The 20,858-nt window shown below is 36.0% G+C and overlaps 1 protein-coding gene across 1 annotated transcript; it reads left to right on the top strand.

Annotated features, from left to right (window-relative positions):
• The first annotated feature begins 12,303 nt into the window (after positions 1-12,303).
• On the top strand, positions 12,304-16,927 carry LOC137723123 (monocopper oxidase-like protein SKU5). The gene is made up of 9 exons (XM_068462292.2): positions 12,304-12,855; positions 13,131-13,240; positions 13,338-13,608; positions 13,707-13,845; positions 14,361-14,727; positions 14,938-15,303; positions 15,394-15,472; positions 16,245-16,444; positions 16,534-16,927. Exons 1-9 carry the CDS (start codon positions 12,715-12,717, stop codon positions 16,634-16,636), a joined length of 1,776 nt encoding a protein of 591 aa, XP_068318393.1. The 5' UTR covers positions 12,304-12,714; the 3' UTR covers positions 16,637-16,927.
• Positions 16,928-20,858: the final 3,931 nt, after the last annotated feature.

The following is a 20,858-nucleotide window of genomic DNA, read 5'->3' as shown; positions in this document are numbered from 1 at the left end:
GGTACATTAAAATGAAAATATGAAAAGTAGTCTCAATCTTGCCTAGGGGTGTTGCAAGCCAATTCGATGCTACGAGGCACTTCGTTTAGGTCTATCTGAGGGAGAGAGGTGTTGGGTGTTTGAGGCAAGGGGTTTTAGGGATTAGGTTTTGGTGGGATTTGACTGATTAGGTTTGGGTTTTTGTTTGTGCGATTGGCAAAGAGATGAGGGGGGTCCAAAATAGGATTAGGAGATTTGGTTTAGGGTTTGTAGAGTCAGAGATAAGAGGTGTCCAAGAGAGATGTGGGAGGATTTAGGCCAGGGATTTTAGGGATTTGGTTTAGAGTTTGTTTTTGCGATTTGCACAGACAAAGAGATGGGACAAGGGTGAGAGAGATGGGAGGATTTTTTGCAAGGATTGAAGGGAACAGGTAAGGGAGGTATGGGTATGGGTTTGTTGTGATAAGGTTTAGTAATTTCCAATATTCTTCGACTCTTTTTAATCTGCAAAATCAAATTACCTATGCAATTTATAACATGCAATCAGTTTCTTTTTAGTTGAGTTCAAATAATGTTGATTGTGCTGTTATAAAGCTCTTTTTTATAGTTAGGTTGAAAATCATATTGATATATTCTTTATTTAGTTGGTCCAATCTGTAACAGATGAGATTGTTTTGTTTGATGATTCAATCAAAATTTGATCTTTATTTTTTTGTGTGAAATTATAATGGAATTGCAAAGTATATCTTAGATTCTTGGTTGCATACTCACTTTCCCACAACTATTATATTATCTCTTGACTAGATGGATTTTTATAATTTCCTGGATCTACAGTTACAATGCTTTTTATAATTTTCTAGATCTATCATTTTTGTTCGTTCATGATTATGTTGAATGTTTTTCAGGTTAAATGCGTCTTATTCATATAGTTAAGGCTGGTGCATTCAAGTCCCGCAGCATCGCGCGGGCATATTACTAGTTAAAAACTAAAATGATGGGTTTTGGTGATTTTGATGAAGGGTGGTACAATACGGACGCTTGATGATGATATAGACGCCGGCAAGCACGAGGACTGCGGGAACAAGGTGCCACAGTGGCATTCCAAGAGGATGAGAGCCCCCACCCACCATGTTGCCTGCACCTCCGGGTCAAGCAAAACCAGAAAGATTTCATTTTGGATTATCAGCGCCTGCGAGTGTAGTTGTTTTAAATTGGATTATCAAGCCCTCCCTCCATATCTTTTTCTTTTGGGAAATATTTGAGAGAGTAGTTGTTTCAGAATTTTATTTTCTTATGTAGGCGACGGGGTGGGGTGGGGGATAGGGTGGGGAAGAAGATAAATGGTAATCTTCTTTTGTTTTTTTTTTATGTTTATAATTATATAGAAATAAAAATTATTTTTTATTATTTAAATATTTTTAATTTATATAATAATATTTAATTAGACTTGTGGGATCCAATTACTTGACACATCAGCACTTAACAGAATTTTTGACGGAATGACCACATTGATTTGCGACATTCAATTTTAGAGACTACATTGATCAATTTTCAATTTTAGGGACCATCTTGATTTGATGGGTTAATTTCAGGGATCATTTGTGATAAAAACCCTAACAAGATTTATTAGTACATCATTGACGTGCTAATACATTGTAGACGTGAGTTACAACTAGGGACGTTATGACTTACACCTTATCGTGACATTTAACGTTCAAACTACAAGAAATGTAAGATTACAATACGATGATTCAAAATTACACTCCAAGGTTATATAATTATTATAACGTTCAAGTTAATTATAAAGAATGACATGGTTATTACGATAACAAGGTTGGTAGTTACATTGTTGACGTTCTATTGCATTGTCAAGGTAGGTTTTTGTACTTGAACGTGATTGAATTACAAAATCAATGTTTATTATTACACTGTTGACATACTATTACATTATAGACGTATGTTATTACTGTGGAACGTCATAAACTTACATAACATCGTAATCATTTTATAACATGACGTCATCATACAAGGTACAAGGTACTTTATGTTGTAAACGTTTAAATTAACACTCTAAAGCTACATAATTATGTTAATGTTATATTTAATTATACTAGATGACGTTGGTATTACTATGTTGTCCTTTACAGTGTGGATGTTATATTACATTGGTAAGGTAGTATATTAATAACTGAATGTTATTGCGTTACAATTTTAACATTCAAAATAAATGATACCGCTACCTCATTTTTTTAATAAGGTACCGTAGATGGACCTTATTTTTATACCAGTTTCATTATTTTCTTGATTTCTTTTCGGTGAATTTGGTAGATTTTTACTTAGTTTTGTGTTTTCTTACGTTTCAAGAGTAAAGATGAAAAAAAAAAAAAGTGAAATGAGCAGTATTGGGATTGAAACGAGTTTTGTATCCTGAGAGTATAGATTGCATGTACAAATTAGTCAACTTGACGAGTTAAATTGGACTAAGAAACCATTTATTGAGCCTTATGTATATCATAAATACACCAATTCAGTAGAGAGGAGAAAAAAAGGAAAACATAATTAGTATATGGATGAATCGTAAAATTATTTTCAAAATAAAAGGGGAGACCGATTAGTAATTATATAAGTGATCAGTTTGGAGAGACAAAATTTTCCAAAAGGGATTTGAAGAAAGAGAGACTAGTTGGACAATATATAAGTGAACGGCCAGTCGGCACTACTACAAGTGACAAGAGAAAAGTTCTCTCATTCTCTCAATCTTTTCATTTTTTTTTTTTTAACAATCGATATTATCTACATTAAGAGGTGGGAGAGTAGACTAAGCTTTACACTGGCTAGCCATAATAATGTGGTTCAAATTCGCCTTTGGCAAGAATTATACGTAAAATCTCTCACTTACAAGTAAAGAGGAATACTACTAAACCGTAGTACTAAATAGCCTTAATCTTTTCATTAAAAACCAAAAACTTATTTTTAGTAAAGACTTGAGTATTCTTGATATCCCTTGTGTGCTTGATGTTTATATGAGAAGTATACAATTCTTTGATGAACAACAAGCGTAATGTTGACTTCATGGTATATAGAAGGCTAAACACAATTTCCCTATCCACATAAGTACTGGAGGCGAATTAAGTTTGAAAAGGGTTGTAGTAATTTACGTGCCTTGAAACATCCTACTTAGAATTACTTGGCCATAACTCACCAGCCCTATATCCATTGAATAAAAATTGGGTACGGTTTGAATTAACCTTCCAACCCACTCAAAATTGCAACCCATTTGGAGGCCATGGCCACTTTTATCCCTCCATCATAATGGTAGCTATAATTTGTAATATCCAAGGGGCATCCCAAATTAAAATCAAGTGACTATTAGGTAGTTCAAGTTCAATTAGACGAAGGCCTCCTTTGTTTCGTGAAAAACAAAAATCAAGGGAAATAAGCTAGTTATTTATAGTGATCCACTGCAAGACTCATTATTAAAAATGAATTTATTTTTGCTCATCGCTCTCAAGTGGTGTTAATACTTAACACCATACTTCGTACATTAGATTAGTTTAAATTTTGAGATTTATGTTTATCCACTACAGAAATCCTAAAAGTTAAACTCATTCAATGATGATAAATACGATGGTAAGCATTACTATCACTTGAGGGTGGTGAGCAAAAATATTTCCATTATATACAAATAATGAGATATATCAATTTTCTAGAGCAAAGTTTCCCTCTCCTTGGTAAGAGGTGAGTATAAAAATAGTGGGAGTGAGAAATCGAACTAAATCAGGATAAAAAAATTTGAAATAATTGTATCAACCAAAAAAGTCAACTTAAGTTCAAGAATCAAATTGGATTGATTTAGACTGTTCCAATATCATCTGGCCAAAACTAAATTGGCTAAATTAGTTAATCTAATATTTAAAGCTGACACCACTTTTCTTCAGTCTCGTGGTATTCCTCTTCACTAATAAGTGAGATGTCTTAGGTTTGATCTCGCCAAAGGCGAATATGAACCACATTATGGCTAGTCCATTGTGAGGCTTAGCCTACTCCCCCACCCTCTCTTGATAATATCGTTTGTTAAAAAAAATATTTAAAGTTGACAATTTTTTTTTCGTCTCATCTTTTCCTCTCATTTCTTCTTTTGAGCCGCATCGCCTTCATAATTTTCTTGTTTTTTTTTTCTTCAATTCTTCTATTATTTGTGTTTTTTTTTCTTCTCCACTGTGCAACTATCGTGGGTCTAAAAGATGTTAGATGCTAATCAGTCAGCAGGCGGCGAATTGGGGCCTAGGGAATAGCGAATTTAAGTATATTTATTATATATTATACAAATTAATTAAATATGTTGTATAATATATATACAAATAAACATTGAATAATATGTTATTTTTTAAAAGATTTATTATATAGGTTTATTATATATTATAAAATAAAAGTAGTGTAATATTTTAAAGCTGTTATTATTAATTTTATAACCTATGGGCTCCTAGGATAGCCCCAAACCCTTAAAACTACATAGAAAAAGCCTCGTTTTTATATAAAAGTCAAAATACAAGACCTTGGCTTTCCCTGCAAATCAACTCCACGCCTCACTTCTCTGCCTCAAGAGCATCAAAAGAGCAGCCGCAGTGATAAACTCTGCCTCCAAACCCTAACGCTGTCATCTTCATTTTGTTCTCCTCCATTATATCTCTTTCTTCTCACCCTCTCTTACTTCTTCTATGCATGGACCGTGAAAGGTAGAAAGTTTGCCGAGGCTCCACCGATACGATTGGGGATTGTAAAAGTGATGCAAGAGTTGTAGCGAGTTGGGAGAGTTGCAGCGAAATTCAAACCGCCTAGATTGTCTCCTAATACTGCCTAGAACGCCTATGCGGTCACCTAATCCTACCCGCCATAACTGAACATTTTGGCCAAAATCAAGTCGGAGCTCTATCGTCCAGCGCCTAGATGTCGCGTAGGTCGATTTTTAGAATAGTGACATATGTGCTTTTTCTTATTTCTTTGCCATGCCGGGCTCTACCCTGCCACTCTTTCTTCTTGTTTGCTCTCTCTTTTCTTGCACGTCTTGCTTTTTCTTATTCTTCTTCTTCTTCTTCTTCTCTGTCGCTATTTCTTTTTGTCCGCTCTCCCTTTTTCCCTTCCCTCTTTTCTTACACGTCTTGATCAACATCTAGATCTTGTAGAGTTCCATTTGTGGCTGAGTTTTGGTTCCATTTATGGCTGTGTTAAATTTTGTGGTCACAATATTTAGGTTTTATGTTTGTGGAGGTGAAGGAATAATTTGAACATACTAAGTTCATGGAGCAACATATATGCATGCATCTAACATTTAAATGATGAAGTATGCTTGTATGCACTCAAAAACAAAACTTTAACCATGAAATCCAAAGCTTAGTAGTTGTGAACCAAAGCCTAACCCAAATTCCCAAAGAGAGTTAAGATTTGTTATACTTTTGAAGATCTTTTTTTTCCGTGCAAACGTTAATCTCCCAATGAGGGCCTCCAATCCTTTGCATCTTTGATCCTTGATTCCATGGATATGGATGAGGGAGCTTTGCATCTTAGCTCCTCATCTTCTTAGATTTAGATGGAGGAATAGATTCTCCAAAAGCCACCAAAAGAGGAGGCCTCTATGTTTTGGCCCCAAGGAAGGATTGAGAAAGGAGATGAGTGATGTAGGAGGAGGAAGATCTAGTATCATTCTTCTATATGGCCGGCCTTTTAGAGAGAAAGAGAGTTTGTTTTCTCTCATCTTTCCTCAAAGAAACCCTAATGCGGGAAAGGGCTATAATTTCATTTATGTAGCCATTTACATTGAGTGACGCAATTAAAATTATAACCAACTCTTCCTCCTTCTTTTTATAGCCGGCCTTCTCTAGCTAGAGGGCTTTGTACCTTTTTGTATTTAAGTTCTCATACAACTCAAAATAATGAGCTTGATGATTTGAAGCCTGTTGGGCCTTGATGCACTAAACTAATCTGAGGTCTTAAACGAACTTATTCGTTTAACTAAATAACATATTAATTAATCCTAGCTGTAAAAAAATTAAACTATTTAATTATCCTTTCTTATATCATTCAAACATTACTGTGTGTCATCCATTAGGCTCTTTTTAGTACGGCAATGGGCGATTAGAACTTTTACTAATTGATTGTGAATTGAAAATTATTTTCAATTCTCCTTTTAGTAAAGATTAGTCATCAGGACTTCCACAAACCAAGAGTGACACCTAATAGTATGCCATGGTTACCCAAGTTAAGTAGAAGAGGTTGGAGAACCTATTCAGTTTGGAATGTACTTCCTAAATCTTATTTAAATCATATTATAGAGTATTCTCCTTCAACAATTTGAAGGTTGGAGATTCCTTTGAGTACATTAATATGCCTACATGATTAGGTAGCTTAACCACAACAATGTCGTGGACACGACCACATTAAAGCGCCTTTAACATAGTCAAAGATTAAGAACATAACCACACGATAACTATGATGCTTCTGGTCAAAAGATTATTTCGCATTATCCCAACTAGTGAGTTCTCATGTGACATGTGTATAAGAACTCCAGATTGATCACGTTCAGTGTATTCACTCTCTATTCAGCACATACATACTTGTTTTGGTGTCATTCACACCAATAGCTCGAGACTTATCATTCTCCACGAAGAAGACATAGTATGTATTGATCTATTCAGATTACAATGGAAACCATATGATCAAGAACGTTTAAGATATGTTTATGAAAGAGAAAGATCTCATGAATCTCACTTTTTTAGATTACATTCTCTTAATTACATATTACTTAGACTTATCGTTTAAGCGTATAACATTTAATGAGACGGCTTTAAGTAATAATCTTTGTCCATAGCTTAAACTAGATTAGTTTAAAATGTGAAATGTTCATAAAGTATCATCTCATGATTCGATTTAGGGCACAATATGATGATTGGAAAAAACAAAAAAAAGATATATAATATAATTAGAATTAGAAACTGGTCAAACCGAACTGTACGTTTTCTTAATAAATTTTGAAAAAATCAAACAGAATTGAATGGATATAATATTTCTATTTTGGTTTCAATTTGAGAAGTGAACCAGATTGAATCGACCGTAACCACACCACCCTTTTTTATTTTGATAAAAGGGTTATTTTATTAAACACCAAACACATACTTACAAGCAAACCAAAGGTCCAACTTTCACATATAAACAAATAAAAAAGGGCCTAAGAGCAAAAGAAAAACACAAAAGAGCCCATAAATAGTTGATAGGAGCATATTTATGCTACTTAGCTATGTTGTTTCCTTGCATTTAGTGAGCTAATTACTACTTATTATAGTGTTTTAAGCTATTTTCGTGTGTTTGTAGGTCCTAATGGTAAAAGGAGCAAGAAAGTGCACTTTGGAGCCATTTGGAGCAGTTTTGGGCATGGAATGAATAACTTGCATAAAGAGCAAGAAATATGGAACATTATCCAAAGAATCTTATCTTATCCAAACCTTATCCTAACCTAATCTTGTTCCACCTTAATTTTAGTTGCAAAGAGGACTTAATTTCATATTAATACACCTAGATATATGGTTCTAGAAGGTCCTATCCCTCTCCTACAAAGGTGCCGCACCCCTTAGCCTTTGTTCTTCTAGAAATTTGCCCTAATATTCTTTCTAGAAGACCTTATCTGCTCCTAAATGTATGCCACACCATCTCTATATTCTCTTTGGTTTTCTGATTTCTAGAAGGTCCAAAACCCTAACCTTTTTCACCTAAGATTGTGCAATCCTTTTCCTTTCAGATTTTAGTGCACCCTAGTCTTTTTCCTACCAGATTTTTGCCTAACCCTAGGGTTTGCCGTGCATCCTATATATACATAATGTTTCTGCCGCAAAAATCCTCCTCTCTCCCCATCCATTCAATCATTCATATATTCAACCATAATTCACACCACATAACCCTAGTGCCGTAAGCAAGGAAAGAAGGAGAAGAAGAGTGCGATGCAATCTGCCATCCAAGGAGGGTTCAAAATCTGGCATTGGAGTGTGGAGTGTTTTTGCGTGTTTTCTATCCTTAATTTTAGTTCGATATTTATTTTAATTTGGTTTTCAATTATGATGAACATGTGGAACTAATTTCTTTTTAGTTGGAGGTGAATTCGAAGCCATGATTATATGTTTTATATGAATTGATTACATCTAGTTATTGTTTCTTGAGTCTTGAATGTGATTTGCTTATCTAAGTTATTAAAACGTGTTTATGTATGTTGGTTGAGGGTCGACACTTAATTTGCATGCATAAATTTGATGCTAGAGTAGAAGGGAATTTCACCTAATCGTTATTTTCTTATATTCACAAGTAGTGGAGGTTGCTAGTCACAATCGTGTTAAGTAAATCCATGGTATGAGTCTCATGTGTTTCATAGTGATGAATGTCTTGTCAATGCTTATGATTTTCATAGAACTTAATGACTTTTGATATGTATCTTTATTATGCGCTTCATATAAAGAACTTGAGAAAGATAATTTGGTTGCGATGCGTATTCCATCCAATTCAATGAAATAAGGAAAATCTGATAGTTAATTTATGTTTTTCATGGTTAATTTGGGGCATTGTCATTCATAGTCTAAAGGAATAATAACTGGAAATTGGTTTATATGCATATGTCATGTGTGGAGCAGGACCCTCTAACTAGCCTTTCACCCATTTAATTCACCTTAATTTGAAGTCTTTTAAGTTGTTTTGCAATCTGTTAAGTTTAGGTTTAAATTCGTCCAAATAAACCCCCTTTGACATTGAGTTGTGTCCTTTAGTTAGAACTAGTTTAAATCTGTCTCCATTGTTTATTTTGAGTCTAAGTTAGTTAAATTTCATCTAAGTATCCCCATAGAGTCAGTTTTGTGTCTATTTAATAGTATTAAGTTGTTTAGAGTCAGTTTAGCTTCTTTTGAGTCAAGTTAAGTTTTATTTTCGTCAAAATCACTTGTTAGATCTAGAATTGAGTTTTTTTTTTATTGTTTGTTTCTGTTTTGAATGTTTTGAGTTAGTTTTAAGTCTATAGAGTCTAAATTAGTGTTTTTAAGTCTTATTTGTGTTGATTAGCATCCCTAGTTAATCCCCGGTCTAGAACGATCCCTACTTGCATATATACTACAATTGTCATCAATAGGGTTTAATTTGTGTGTCAAGTTAATTTTCACATCAATAGTATGGTCCAAAAAAACCACAGCACCCGAAACCAGAAGTTTCCACTGCATTCTCCACTGCTAGAGTACTAATCAATCCATCTGATTCGTGACACTACTGAATAGGGAGACAACAGAGAAAAGATGGTGGTGTTGGAAACACCCGAGCCGATGTATACACCAGAACTCTACACACAATCTCAACATAACACATGGCTGAAAATGAGACCAAGGAAGAGTCAGGAAGAGGTATAACCTCAAGGATTGAGGAATTGAACAGATCAAAGTAAAAATTTGGGAGAAACAACAATATAGGCAAGAAAAACAGAAGGAAAAGAAGAAAGGAAGGACACGACAATTGACTGCGGGCGAAGCTAGGGCCGTTGCCACCATATTTTCTTAAGTTTGAAAGCCTCACACAAACAGTGAGAAAAACTCTCAACTTGGGGAGGAAAGCTCTCAACTTGGAGAGGAAATTACAGCCACCCTATTAGTTCAATGTGTTTGATTATAGGGTTAATCTCAGTTTAATACCCTTAAGTTTCTTGGTATTCAACATTTGGTACATCAAGTTTTTCTCATATTATGGTAGTACCTGAAGTCATGATTTTGGGACACTTTCATACATCAGTTAAGGTTGCTTTTAAATTTGCTGTTAATTGGTGACGTGGCACCGACGTGGACAATGACTGGGTGCCATATGGACATTAAAATAATATAAAACAAAAAAATTAAACAAAAAAAAAACGTAAAAATGTTTCACAGATTCCATGATCTGCTTCCCCAACCTCATATCACCCCCACCTTTCTACCCCTCTCTCTCTCCTCCCTATCAATATATAATAGATTTCTCGCCACCTTTCTCTCTAGCTCCTCCCTTCCTCCTCCTCCCTAAATCCTCCTAACTCCCTTTTACGCCCCTACTCAAAAACCCACTGCGAATTTTCATACCAAAATATGTATTTCTGTAGGGAGGAAGACCGATCGATCAGTAAGGGAAGATAATCGAATCGATGAAATGTTGATAGTGAAAACTCAAAATCCAGCCACCCCTCCACAGATACATCCTACTTTTGTTCTAGATCCGGTTTGTGGATCTTCATCCCTGCCGACCTCTGCCAACGACACAACGGGTTGGTTGCCATGGCAACCAATTCGTCCATCCTCGCTCCAGAATCGTCCCAATTTCGATATTTTCCTACACAGTCGGTGTGCCCCAATGCCTTCAAGTTCTTGCTCCTTAAGTCGACGCCAAGGATTGCCACCGTCAAATCTGGAAATGGGTTGGTTGGGGTTAGGGTATGGTGCTAAAGGAGAAGTGGGTCGTGTATGAGGGAAGGGACAAAGGAAAGCGGAGTGGAAGAGGGAGGGGAAGGGTCGATGTATTTAGGTTTTTATTTTTTATATTTTTTTATTTCTTTAATTTTTTAATATCAACAAGGACCATATTGACACGTGACGCCCAATCATTGTCCACATGGATGCTATGTCACCAGTTAATGATAGATTTAACTGTAACTAATGGATGTATAAAAGTATCCCAAAATTATGACTTCAAGTACCACTTTGGAATGAAAAAAATTTGATGTACCAAATGTTGAAAACAAAGAAACTCGAGAGTAGTAAACTGAGATTAATCCTTGATTATAATATCCACCCCACCCCTTTTTAGAAAGAAAACAGAAAATTGAAGCATCAATTCAGATTTTGACCAACATGGAGCCTTGGTCTCCTTCCATTAAATTAACCCTTTATTTTGGTTGGATAGAAGTTCTAACAGTGTGATAAAAAGTGGACAATTGCTACACTCTATGACAGACAAATATTCATAAATCTATAATTTAATAATAAAACATCCAATTCAACTAAAATTCAGATACCATACTCCAATCATCTCAACACAAAAACAATTTAGCCAAACCCGTATGAAGAATTGTAAATTAAATCTTTTTCTCTCATTGTGAGAGACTTTCTCTCAGTTTGAAAGTTATTCTCACTATTTGTGTGAGAGTTTCAAATTTGCACAGATCTAGTGTTGCCGACCCTAGCTTCGGTTGAGGTTGGTTAGCCGTTCTCCCATTCCTCTCGTTGTCTTATTTTCCTTCCTTCGATTGCGTTTTCCCTTGCTATTTATTTCAATTTGCCCTTTTCTTCTCATCCCACCTCCATCCCTCTTCCTCGTTCATCCTTACTCATATATGCAGTCTAACTTTAATGAGATGGTGTGCAGAGCTTCGGTGCTTGCACATGCTCGGGTGTTCCCAACACCACCATCTTTTCATCTCTAACTGGCTTTACTGACAATGTTGTCCGTGGGTTCTCACAGGCTTCTTTCTTCTGGCAGTTGGATTTCTTCATCTGGTTGTTGGATTTCTTCAATTGAGGTTGGTGCTGCTTGGAGTTGGATGTTACAATCGGTGAGCTGATGTGAGGTTATAGGAGTGGAATTGGACGGATCGTGTTGGAATGTTGCAGCGGTGGTTGCAATCGATTTCTCGGACTGTTTTTTCTGTTCTAGGCTCAAACTGTTGCTTAAGCTGTGCTTTTGTTTGTTTTTCTTTGGCCCATTTTTTTTTATTGTGCATATGCTAGCTTTGGGCCTTTGGTTTGTGTTTGTTTTTTTGGACAGAGGATCCTCGTCGGATCCTTCAATTACATTTGTTCATCGTACATCGTACGGTCATAAATCATTGTAAATTTTATTTAAAATTGAATATAAACAGTACCTGACGAAAACTGACCTTATAATGTACGATGAACGGATATAATTGGAGAATCCTCAGGATCCTCACAAAGAGAATCTGACGAGGATCCTCATTCTTTTTTTAGTTTGTAAAATTTGTGTTTTTGGTTTGTAATAAATGTTGCTCTCTGAAGCTTTGAGCAAAAAAAAAAAAAAAAAAAAAAAAAAAAACAAACGTATCGAGAATCAGACGGTGATGAGCCGTCCAATCCATCCAGCACTACCCCACCTCGCCCAAAATTTATGCTACTGGTTGGCAGTGCCTCACGGCTGGCAATCATGTGGCGCTTCGAGATAAATCCGAACGTTGTAACAATTTATCAATTTTTTTTTTCTCATTTATTTGGTATTTTTTCCACGACAGACAACAGTCAATAATAAAAGCACGCGTATAGGCGTGTCGTGTGCGTGTTGGATAGATAGATGAACTGGCTATTGGCTGTCACTCCCTCTTTCCCACATACTTTCTTTCTCTAAAAATGCTCACTTTCTCTCTCATGCTCCCATGTCTGATGACTGGTGACCGACAAAATCTTAGCTTCGGTTCAGTCCTCAAAACCAACCATCTCTCTCTGTCTCTCTCTCTCTCTCTCTCTATATCTCACTACCCACCCAGCACAAAAGCAAAGAAAAAGAGCCGTTTCTCTCCGTTTCATCTGTCACTCTCTTTCTCTCTCTCTCCTCTCACTCTACAGCCTCTGGTTTCTTCTTCTTCTTCTTCCTTTCTATCTCTTTTTGATAATGTAAATCAAGAAAAAGCTAAGGAGAAAAAATTTGGCTTTAGATTTGTGAAAAACACACTCTTAAAGTGTTGGAGAAATGGCTTCCCTGGGCTTTTTGACTGTGCTTCTCATCCACATTTGCTTGTTTGTAAGCTTTTCTTCTGCCGAGGATCCAAATGTTTTCTACCAATTTGAGGTCTCTTACATCACTGCTTCTCCTCTGGGTGTACCTCAACAGGTATGGTTCTTCTCTAGCTGCACTCTAGATTATTTAGTCTCTCACTACTTTTTGGCTAATCTTTTTAATTTTTGATGTGGGTCTGCTTTTTTTTTTCTTTCATCAATGACAAATGGGTTGTCTTTACATTTCATAAAGTTTGAATCTTTAGCTTCAGATCTGCTAAGTTTGCTTAAATTTTCAGAATCTGAGATTAGGTGTTCCGTGTAAGCTTAAAGTGATTTCAAGTATTGAGCTTTTGAGCTAGTTGTTTCTGAATCTACATTATCTTGCAGGTTATTGCCATTAATGGAAAGTTTCCAGGTCCTACTATTAATGCCACTACTAATAACAATGTCATTGTCAATGTTCGGAACAAATTGGATGAGAATCTCCTCATGACCTGGTATGATTTACTTACTGTAATGTGCACATGAATTTCAAGCAGATACATTACATTAGTGCACATGGATTGTCTTTTTGAAGTTGATTCTATTCAACAGGGCCGGAATTCAGCAACGGCGTAGTTCATGGCAAGATGGGGTTCTAGGAACCAACTGTCCAATTCCGCCAAAGTGGAATTGGACTTATAATTTTCAGGTTAAGGATCAGATTGGAAGCTTCTTTTACTTCCCGTCCCTTAATATGCAGAGAGCGTCTGGAGGATTTGGTGGCTTTATTATTAATAACCGGGCTGTAATTTCTATTCCTTTTGCAAACCCAGATGGGGATATAACTATCTTGATTGGTGACTGGTACACAAAGAACCATACGGTCAGTGCTTGGGAGAGTTTTGTTCTTCTCTTCAAAGTACGGATTTGAGATTAATGTGTAATATGTTTAATGATGATGGTTCTTTTTCTAAAATGTAGGCTTTGAGGAAGATGCTTGACGATGGGAAAGACCTTGGGATGCCCGATGGCGTTCTTATCAATGGAAAAGGCCCTTACCAATACAACACTACACTTGTTCCTGATGGCATTGATTACGAAACGCTTGAAGTACACCCAGGTGGGCAATTTGAGCAACTATTTATGAATAATCATTTACTGAGTAATGGTTGAACTGTTGCATGTTCCAAGTGAAAATTTGGAATTGATTGCGCGTGACACCATATATGAACATGTTATGACCCGCCACATGTTGGTAAAAATGTCTACCATGTTATATAGTTGTTTGAGTTTATTTGTAGTAGTAGTTATACCCACAGTAGATAATGTCCATTCCATGCATATGAAACGACTGCTTTTTTGGCACAGCTTCTACTGATTGTCAATCTTATAATGTAATACGAACAATGTCCATTGATATCAGATGTGACAACTTAAGGCTGGAATGCCATGCATAATTTGTTTATTTATTTATTTTTTGTTGGAAAGGATTCGTGATAGAATGGGGCTTGAAAATTTAATTCCAAGCATAAAGAGTTTCCAAGTATTGTCAATGAGTACTTTTGAAAATGTGGTTTCTTTGAATTTGTGGACTTTAAGTTGAATTATTCCATCTTCTAACGTACTATTGGACAGGAAAAACTTACCGTCTTCGCGTACACAATGTCGGGGTCTCAACTACTCTAAATTTCAGGATCCAGAACCATAATCTGCTTCTAGCAGAGTCAGAAGGATCATATACAGTGCAACAGAATTATACAAGCTTAGATATACACGTCGGACAATCTTATTCTTTTCTGGTAACCATGGATCAGAATGCAAGTTCTGATTATTACATTGTCGCGAGTGCTAGATTTGTCAACGAGTCAAATTGGAAACGAGTTACTGGAGTTGGAATCCTGCACTATACTAATTCCAAAGGAAAGGCAGCTGGCCCCCTTCCAGCTGGACCACAAGATGAATATGACAAAACTTACTCAATGAACCAGGCAAGATCTATCAGGTTTGTTTTCAGTTTATCGTCTTTGTAGTTAGATTCTGTGCCACGAAATTTCCACGGTCGGATGCTTTTATATCCTTGAATTCATTTTTCAAAACTTCGAAGTTCAGGATATGATATAAGATGGAAAAATATGATACAAGTTGAAGAATTTCCTAACTGGTTTGTCCTTATCGAACATCTTTCTGAAACATTTGTGGACTAATTTTGCAGATGGAATGTTTCAGCTAGTGGTGCACGTCCAAATCCACAGGGGTCTTTTAGATATGGATCAATCAATGTTACTGATGTTTATGTGTTGAAAAATAAGCCACCTGTAATGATTAATGGGAAACGGCGAACAACTCTCAGTGGAATCTCATTTAAAAATCCTTCCACACCAATCAGGCTTGCTGATTGGTTCAAGGTGAAGAATGCTTATAAGCTTGACTTCCCTGCGAGGCCACTTACAGGAGCACCTAAACTGGAAACTTCTGTTATTAATGCAACATTTAGAGGATTTATAGAAATCATACTGCAGAACAATGACACCAAGATGCAGAGCTACCACGTGGATGGATATGCATTCTTTGTTGTCGGGTAGGAAGTTTTGCACTTTAATTAATCAACCATGTCTAAATAAGAGTTCTTGTTCCCTTAATGAATTAACTTGCATTCATTTAATTGCAGGATGGACTACGGTGAGTGGACAGAGAATAGCAGGGGTACATATAACAAATGGGATGGAATAGCCCGGTCCACAGTTCAGGTATATTACTGCGATTCTGCTTCAATCTATACTGATTTTTTATGTTAAGCATGTAGAGTACACGTGCTCACTACTTTTGTAGTTGTTCATAACATATGTACAGTAAGAATGAGCATTCTTAATGAGAGTAGCACTCACATGGAAGAAACTAGATTTAGTGATGGAACTAAACATGCAGTATTCACAGATGAAAACAAAAATATTAAGCATGTAGAATACTTGTGCTCAACACTTCTGTAGTTGTTGGTAACGTATGAACAGTAAGAACGAGCATTCTTATTGAGAGTAGCACTCACATGGAAGAAACTAGATTTAGTGAAGGAATTAAACATGCAGTATTCACAGACAAACAAAAATATTAAGCATGTAGAATATGAGTGCTCACTACTTCTGTAGTTGTTCGTAACATATGAACAGTAAGAACGAGCATTCTTATTGAGAGCAGCACTTATGTGGAAGAAACTAGATTTAGTGATGGAATTAAACATGCAATATTCAGAGACAAAACAAAAATTGTCACTGTAGCTACAATGTTGAATAAAAATGACATTAAACATAAGTGAAGCCTTCCCATTCCTTCCTTTCTAATGTGTGATAAACGTGATAGCCGGTGGTGGTGCCCAATACCTAATAGATAACCATATTGAACTGGATTTACTGTATTATAGTAAGAAAGAAGAGGTCCTGGAACATATATTTCTTTGGTTAATGCTGTAAATATTTGTTGCATGTGGTATCCGAGTGTTGATTCTTTCTGTGCCTGTGTATGTAGGTTTATCCTGGGGCATGGTCAGCCATCTTGATATCTCTTGACAATGTTGGAATCTGGAACATTAGAGCTGAAAACCTTGACTCGTGGTATCTTGGCCAAGAAACTTATATGAGGGTTGTCAACCCAGAAGCAAATAACAAAACCGAGTTGCCCATACCAGACAATGCTCTATATTGCGGTGCCCTCAACAAATTGCAAAAGTACGAGCTGTGGCTGAATGTATTAAACCCTCTTGAGTTGTTAATAAGTAATACCAATTCTGAATATACATTTTTCTGTTGTTTTCCAGGCCGCAAGATATCTCTTCTGCAACGTCAATCACCACCAATGGATCAAAGTTGTTCTTTGCACTGCTGATGATCATCTACGCCTTTGTTTCCTTATTCCCCTAAAGGATCTGGTTTTCCGTGGCACTTCCTATATGTTTTCTTGGATCTGGTTTTCCGTGGCGCTTCCTTCGTGAGGGAGGCTTGCGGTTGAGTGTTGTTTAGGTTGTAAGATTAGTCTTGTGGATATAAATCTTCAGTAAGCATTCTTTTATCTCTTTGTTTTTCGTACGTTGCCAATGCTCCGCGGTTTCTTAGTTTAATTTATTGGGGTTTATGATTCTTTTATTACCTATAACTTATGTAATGTTGACTATTAATTCATCAATTCAAATACAATGCAACTTCCTTCCTTAATTCCTTTGATCCCACTTGTATATTTTAAATTTGTTGAACAGAAGATTTGCTGTTCTGACATTTTTGGCCTTTCCCATGGAAGTTCACGGGTCTGTTTTCTGCTTATTCTGTTGTGGTCCTGGGATGCTTTATTGTCTTTTCATGAGCTCTTGTTTTTCATATCTTGCCCAAAAAAGAATGTGTACTCTGATGATATCTGAAGCATTTTGTATTTTGATCCAGAAAAATAAAAATAAAAATAAAAATTGAAGGTTGCGGACAAAGATCACTCTTTCTTTTTAAGAAGGGCACTAGCTGGTGGTTTTGTCACGGCAGTCCTCCCTTTCAGGGATCGAGAATGAGTCAGGCACCGCTTAGTTCGTACCTCTTAATCAAACCAAACATGTTCATATGGAAATATGTCTTTTTCATTTGAATTGAAAGATGTTTATTTTCGATATTTAGAGATCCTACCAATAGCTTCTGCCTCAACTTTAATTCCGTAGCGTGTGCCTTCTATTTCCTCCCATAAAGCCTATATTGGTGATTTTCTTGAAAAAGAAATGATTTCTGAACACCCTCTTTTTTGCTCATTCATTCATCTCCATTAACTCTCTTTTTATCGATTCAATCCAAATGCCAAAAAAATAAAGGTTGTATAGAGGGACACAGTAAGTGTGCGTAGCTGAGCAGAGGGAGACAATGGCTTTGGTTTGAATTTGGTAGATTTGGCCATGTAAAATGGAACGTTAGACACATTCTTTCATGCCTACCACCTACATGGCTGGACCCAAGGAGACATGCATGTGTTTTCGATATTTCTAGCAGCCCAAAACCTCCATAATTTACAACCACCTGCTCAACAAACCGAGCTCATTGGTGGATCCGGGTCGTAAATGACCGTTAATTGACGGGTAAAAGAAAAACCGTTTATTTACTGTATAATCTCCGCCCGAAACTTCCCCCAAAAATTCAAAAATTCAAAAATTTCATGCGACTTCTTCCACACAACGCTGGTTCTTCCAAATCGCCTTCCACACAGTGTCTTCCAAATCGACGACAACGAGGTATTTGTTGGAGAACAATTCAGAAATAAACAAAAAATAACTGAAATAAACACAACTTGAAATTCTAATATTTTATTAATAAAAAATACTTGATTTGCAGAATGAAATTATACAATAAATATATAAACTAATATAAGAATATCAATGATACTAACTTGGTCACAAAAGGTAGAGGCTAGCGTAAAAGCTATGTCCTTCGAACAGTATTTTCGTCCCACTCTTATGCTTGTGGTTCTACAACATCTGCTCGACCAGGATTCAACTACCTAATTCTACAACCCGCACTGGATTCTAGAATTCTAGCGAATTTGCTTTGTGTGCTTATCTTTGGAAATTTCGTATGGAAGAAAAAGAGGAAGAAAAGATAATCTCATTTGGATACTGTGATTGCAAATATATAGGTTGTTTCACATCCTTTCAAATACATATTCAGTGTATTTGAAAGTACACAACTCTTTCTAATAGCTGTCTCTTTTAATCAAAATGTTTTTTTAATTAAAAAACTTAAACCGAAAATTAAAATTAATGAATCTGATTAATTTTAAATTCCACACAACCATAAGGCCTAAGCCTTCAATCCATTTCCAAATGGTCCAAGTTCGAATTACTAAGAAGAAGGAATAAGCCTATATAAAGGCTAGTGAAAAAATACTGTTGCCCAATGTGGGATAAGAGGGTCTCAAACTCCTACAATACCCCACATTTGAGACGACTCTTTGGTCCTAGAAACACTAAGATACGAGAGTAAACAATGGATGTGACATACATTAGAAGAGGTGTTTTTTGGACTTGAACCTACCTTAGTATATACTTATCGGATTTACTAGATGACGCAGTGAATATAAAATCTTGAACTGTTCATCTCCGCAGTAAACCAAGACAATAAGCAAAACATATGCCACATTTACACATCACAAACTCATACGTTTGTGTTCTTTTTGGTCCTATATAAAGGCTAGTGAAAAAATACTGTTGCCTAATGTGGGATAAGAGGGTCTCAAATTCCTACAGTATTGTGGATGGTATACTTGTTTTGAAAAGCAACAACATACTTTGTTCTAAATTTGGGTTGAGGAACCACGCAATACTTGCTTCTTCTAAAACAACAACATACTTGTTTCTTCAAATGAAATTGCCTAGTATTCCGGCTTCGTCAATTTTCATCTTGAAATAGAATGACTCGTTTTTCTCTTTCTCATCCTCAAAATACTCGTTAAGCATTTCTGCATCATGCTCATTAGATTCCATTCAACATTATACATATCCTTGGGGATGCAACTACTATTTCTGATTCCTCCGCTTGCCACATGGTAGTTTTGTTCTTTGAAAACAGGTACAACAAACTTGTTGTGACCATTTGGCTTCAACAGTGCAACTTTCGCCCTGCAGTCACTTCTAGCGTCTGCCTTATCACCTTTTCCAATTGGATTTAGATTAACATCCACCTTTTTTCTTTGTTTGCAGCAAACAAATTCCTTCATTACCAACCCCTCATCACCACTGCCCTTTTTACTACTATGTTTCTGGATCCCAAACTCAATTGTGATTGCATAACCATTGTAAAAATCATAGTCTTCACCCAACGAATCAAACTCCATATTTACTTTGGTTTCTACTCATCTTCTACATTTGATACCACAAATTCGATCCTCCCTGTATCAATGTCATCTTGAGCATATACATCCTCAGTTTCTTCTATATTTTCATCTACTTCTTTGTTATCGCCCATGTAAAGCCAAATCAATAACTTGCTGCTTCAAAGTTATACAAATATAACCAATTTATAACAACCCAGAAAGAGTTTCGCTAATATTTATGTGAAGTTTCAATTTCTACCCAAATAGCCCAATTTATAACAAACCCAACATGATTGAAACGAATTTTGATAGGCGTGGGCCATTTGGAGGAACCAAACTCGTATGAGCAGCTGAAGATGTAAATCACTGAGAGAAGATGACGATGTACATGATCACTATCAAACTCGATAGGCTGTTTGTAAAGTGGAACCCATGAATTATATGGGTTTTTAGGACCCGGTTCTACCGATAGACTCAAATAACCGTTAGATCTTCGTCCGCACACATCCTCCGCATGAAAGAAACGCTCCTCAACAAACTCCTTGAATTTTTTTCAAATCCTTTGTTCTTTCCTTTGCGTAAGATTAGTGAAGAATATTGCTTATGAAAGAAAATATAATAATAATATAAGGGTGCACGAAGCTTGTATGCGCTGGCCGCAAACTTTACTGCACTGATGTGAAGCTACAGTAACGAGGAAACACAACAAATAGTCAAGATGGTTACATAACTTGAAAAAAGTACATCTTATATGAGCAGCAACAGAAGAGTATTAATCACGTATTCAAAAAGTGAATCACTTGTCCAATAGATGTTTACCACATAATAAATTGGTAACACTGCGAATAAGAGACACTACAAGACAATAGTTCATCTACCACAAGAATTTTACAATGGGCTTTATGAGCTCGTTGTAAAAAGTATAAATTTACCACGGGCATAGTAAGTACGTGATGAATAATAATTTTTTACCACCGGTAAATTTTAGCCCATTATAAAATAGTAGTGAATGATTACAGGCAAAGTTGCACGTTATAAATACACTAAGTCACTACGGACAATGCTCGTGGTCAATATTGTTAGTATCCACAATGTCCCTTTATTATCTACCATAGACATAATGTGTGATAGAATCATAAATTCACATATTTGGAGGAGGCGTGACACCAAAGTTTTGCAAAATTTTAGACATCTTTTGTTGAAATTTCAAATTTTTTTGTAAAATCCACTTTTGCTCTATCTCCTTTCCATGCCCATCTCTTCCACTTTATCTTCCTTTCCCTTTTCCAAAAAACAAAAACAAATTCT

Source organism: Pyrus communis, chromosome 4 (genome assembly GCF_041283825.1).
Source record: "Pyrus communis isolate YQ-2024b chromosome 4, ASM4128382v1, whole genome shotgun sequence".
Lineage (NCBI taxonomy): Eukaryota > Viridiplantae > Streptophyta > Magnoliopsida > Rosales > Rosaceae > Pyrus > Pyrus communis.
Note: the sequence above shows the minus strand (reverse complement) of the source record. Positions and strands in the feature narration are given on the sequence as shown.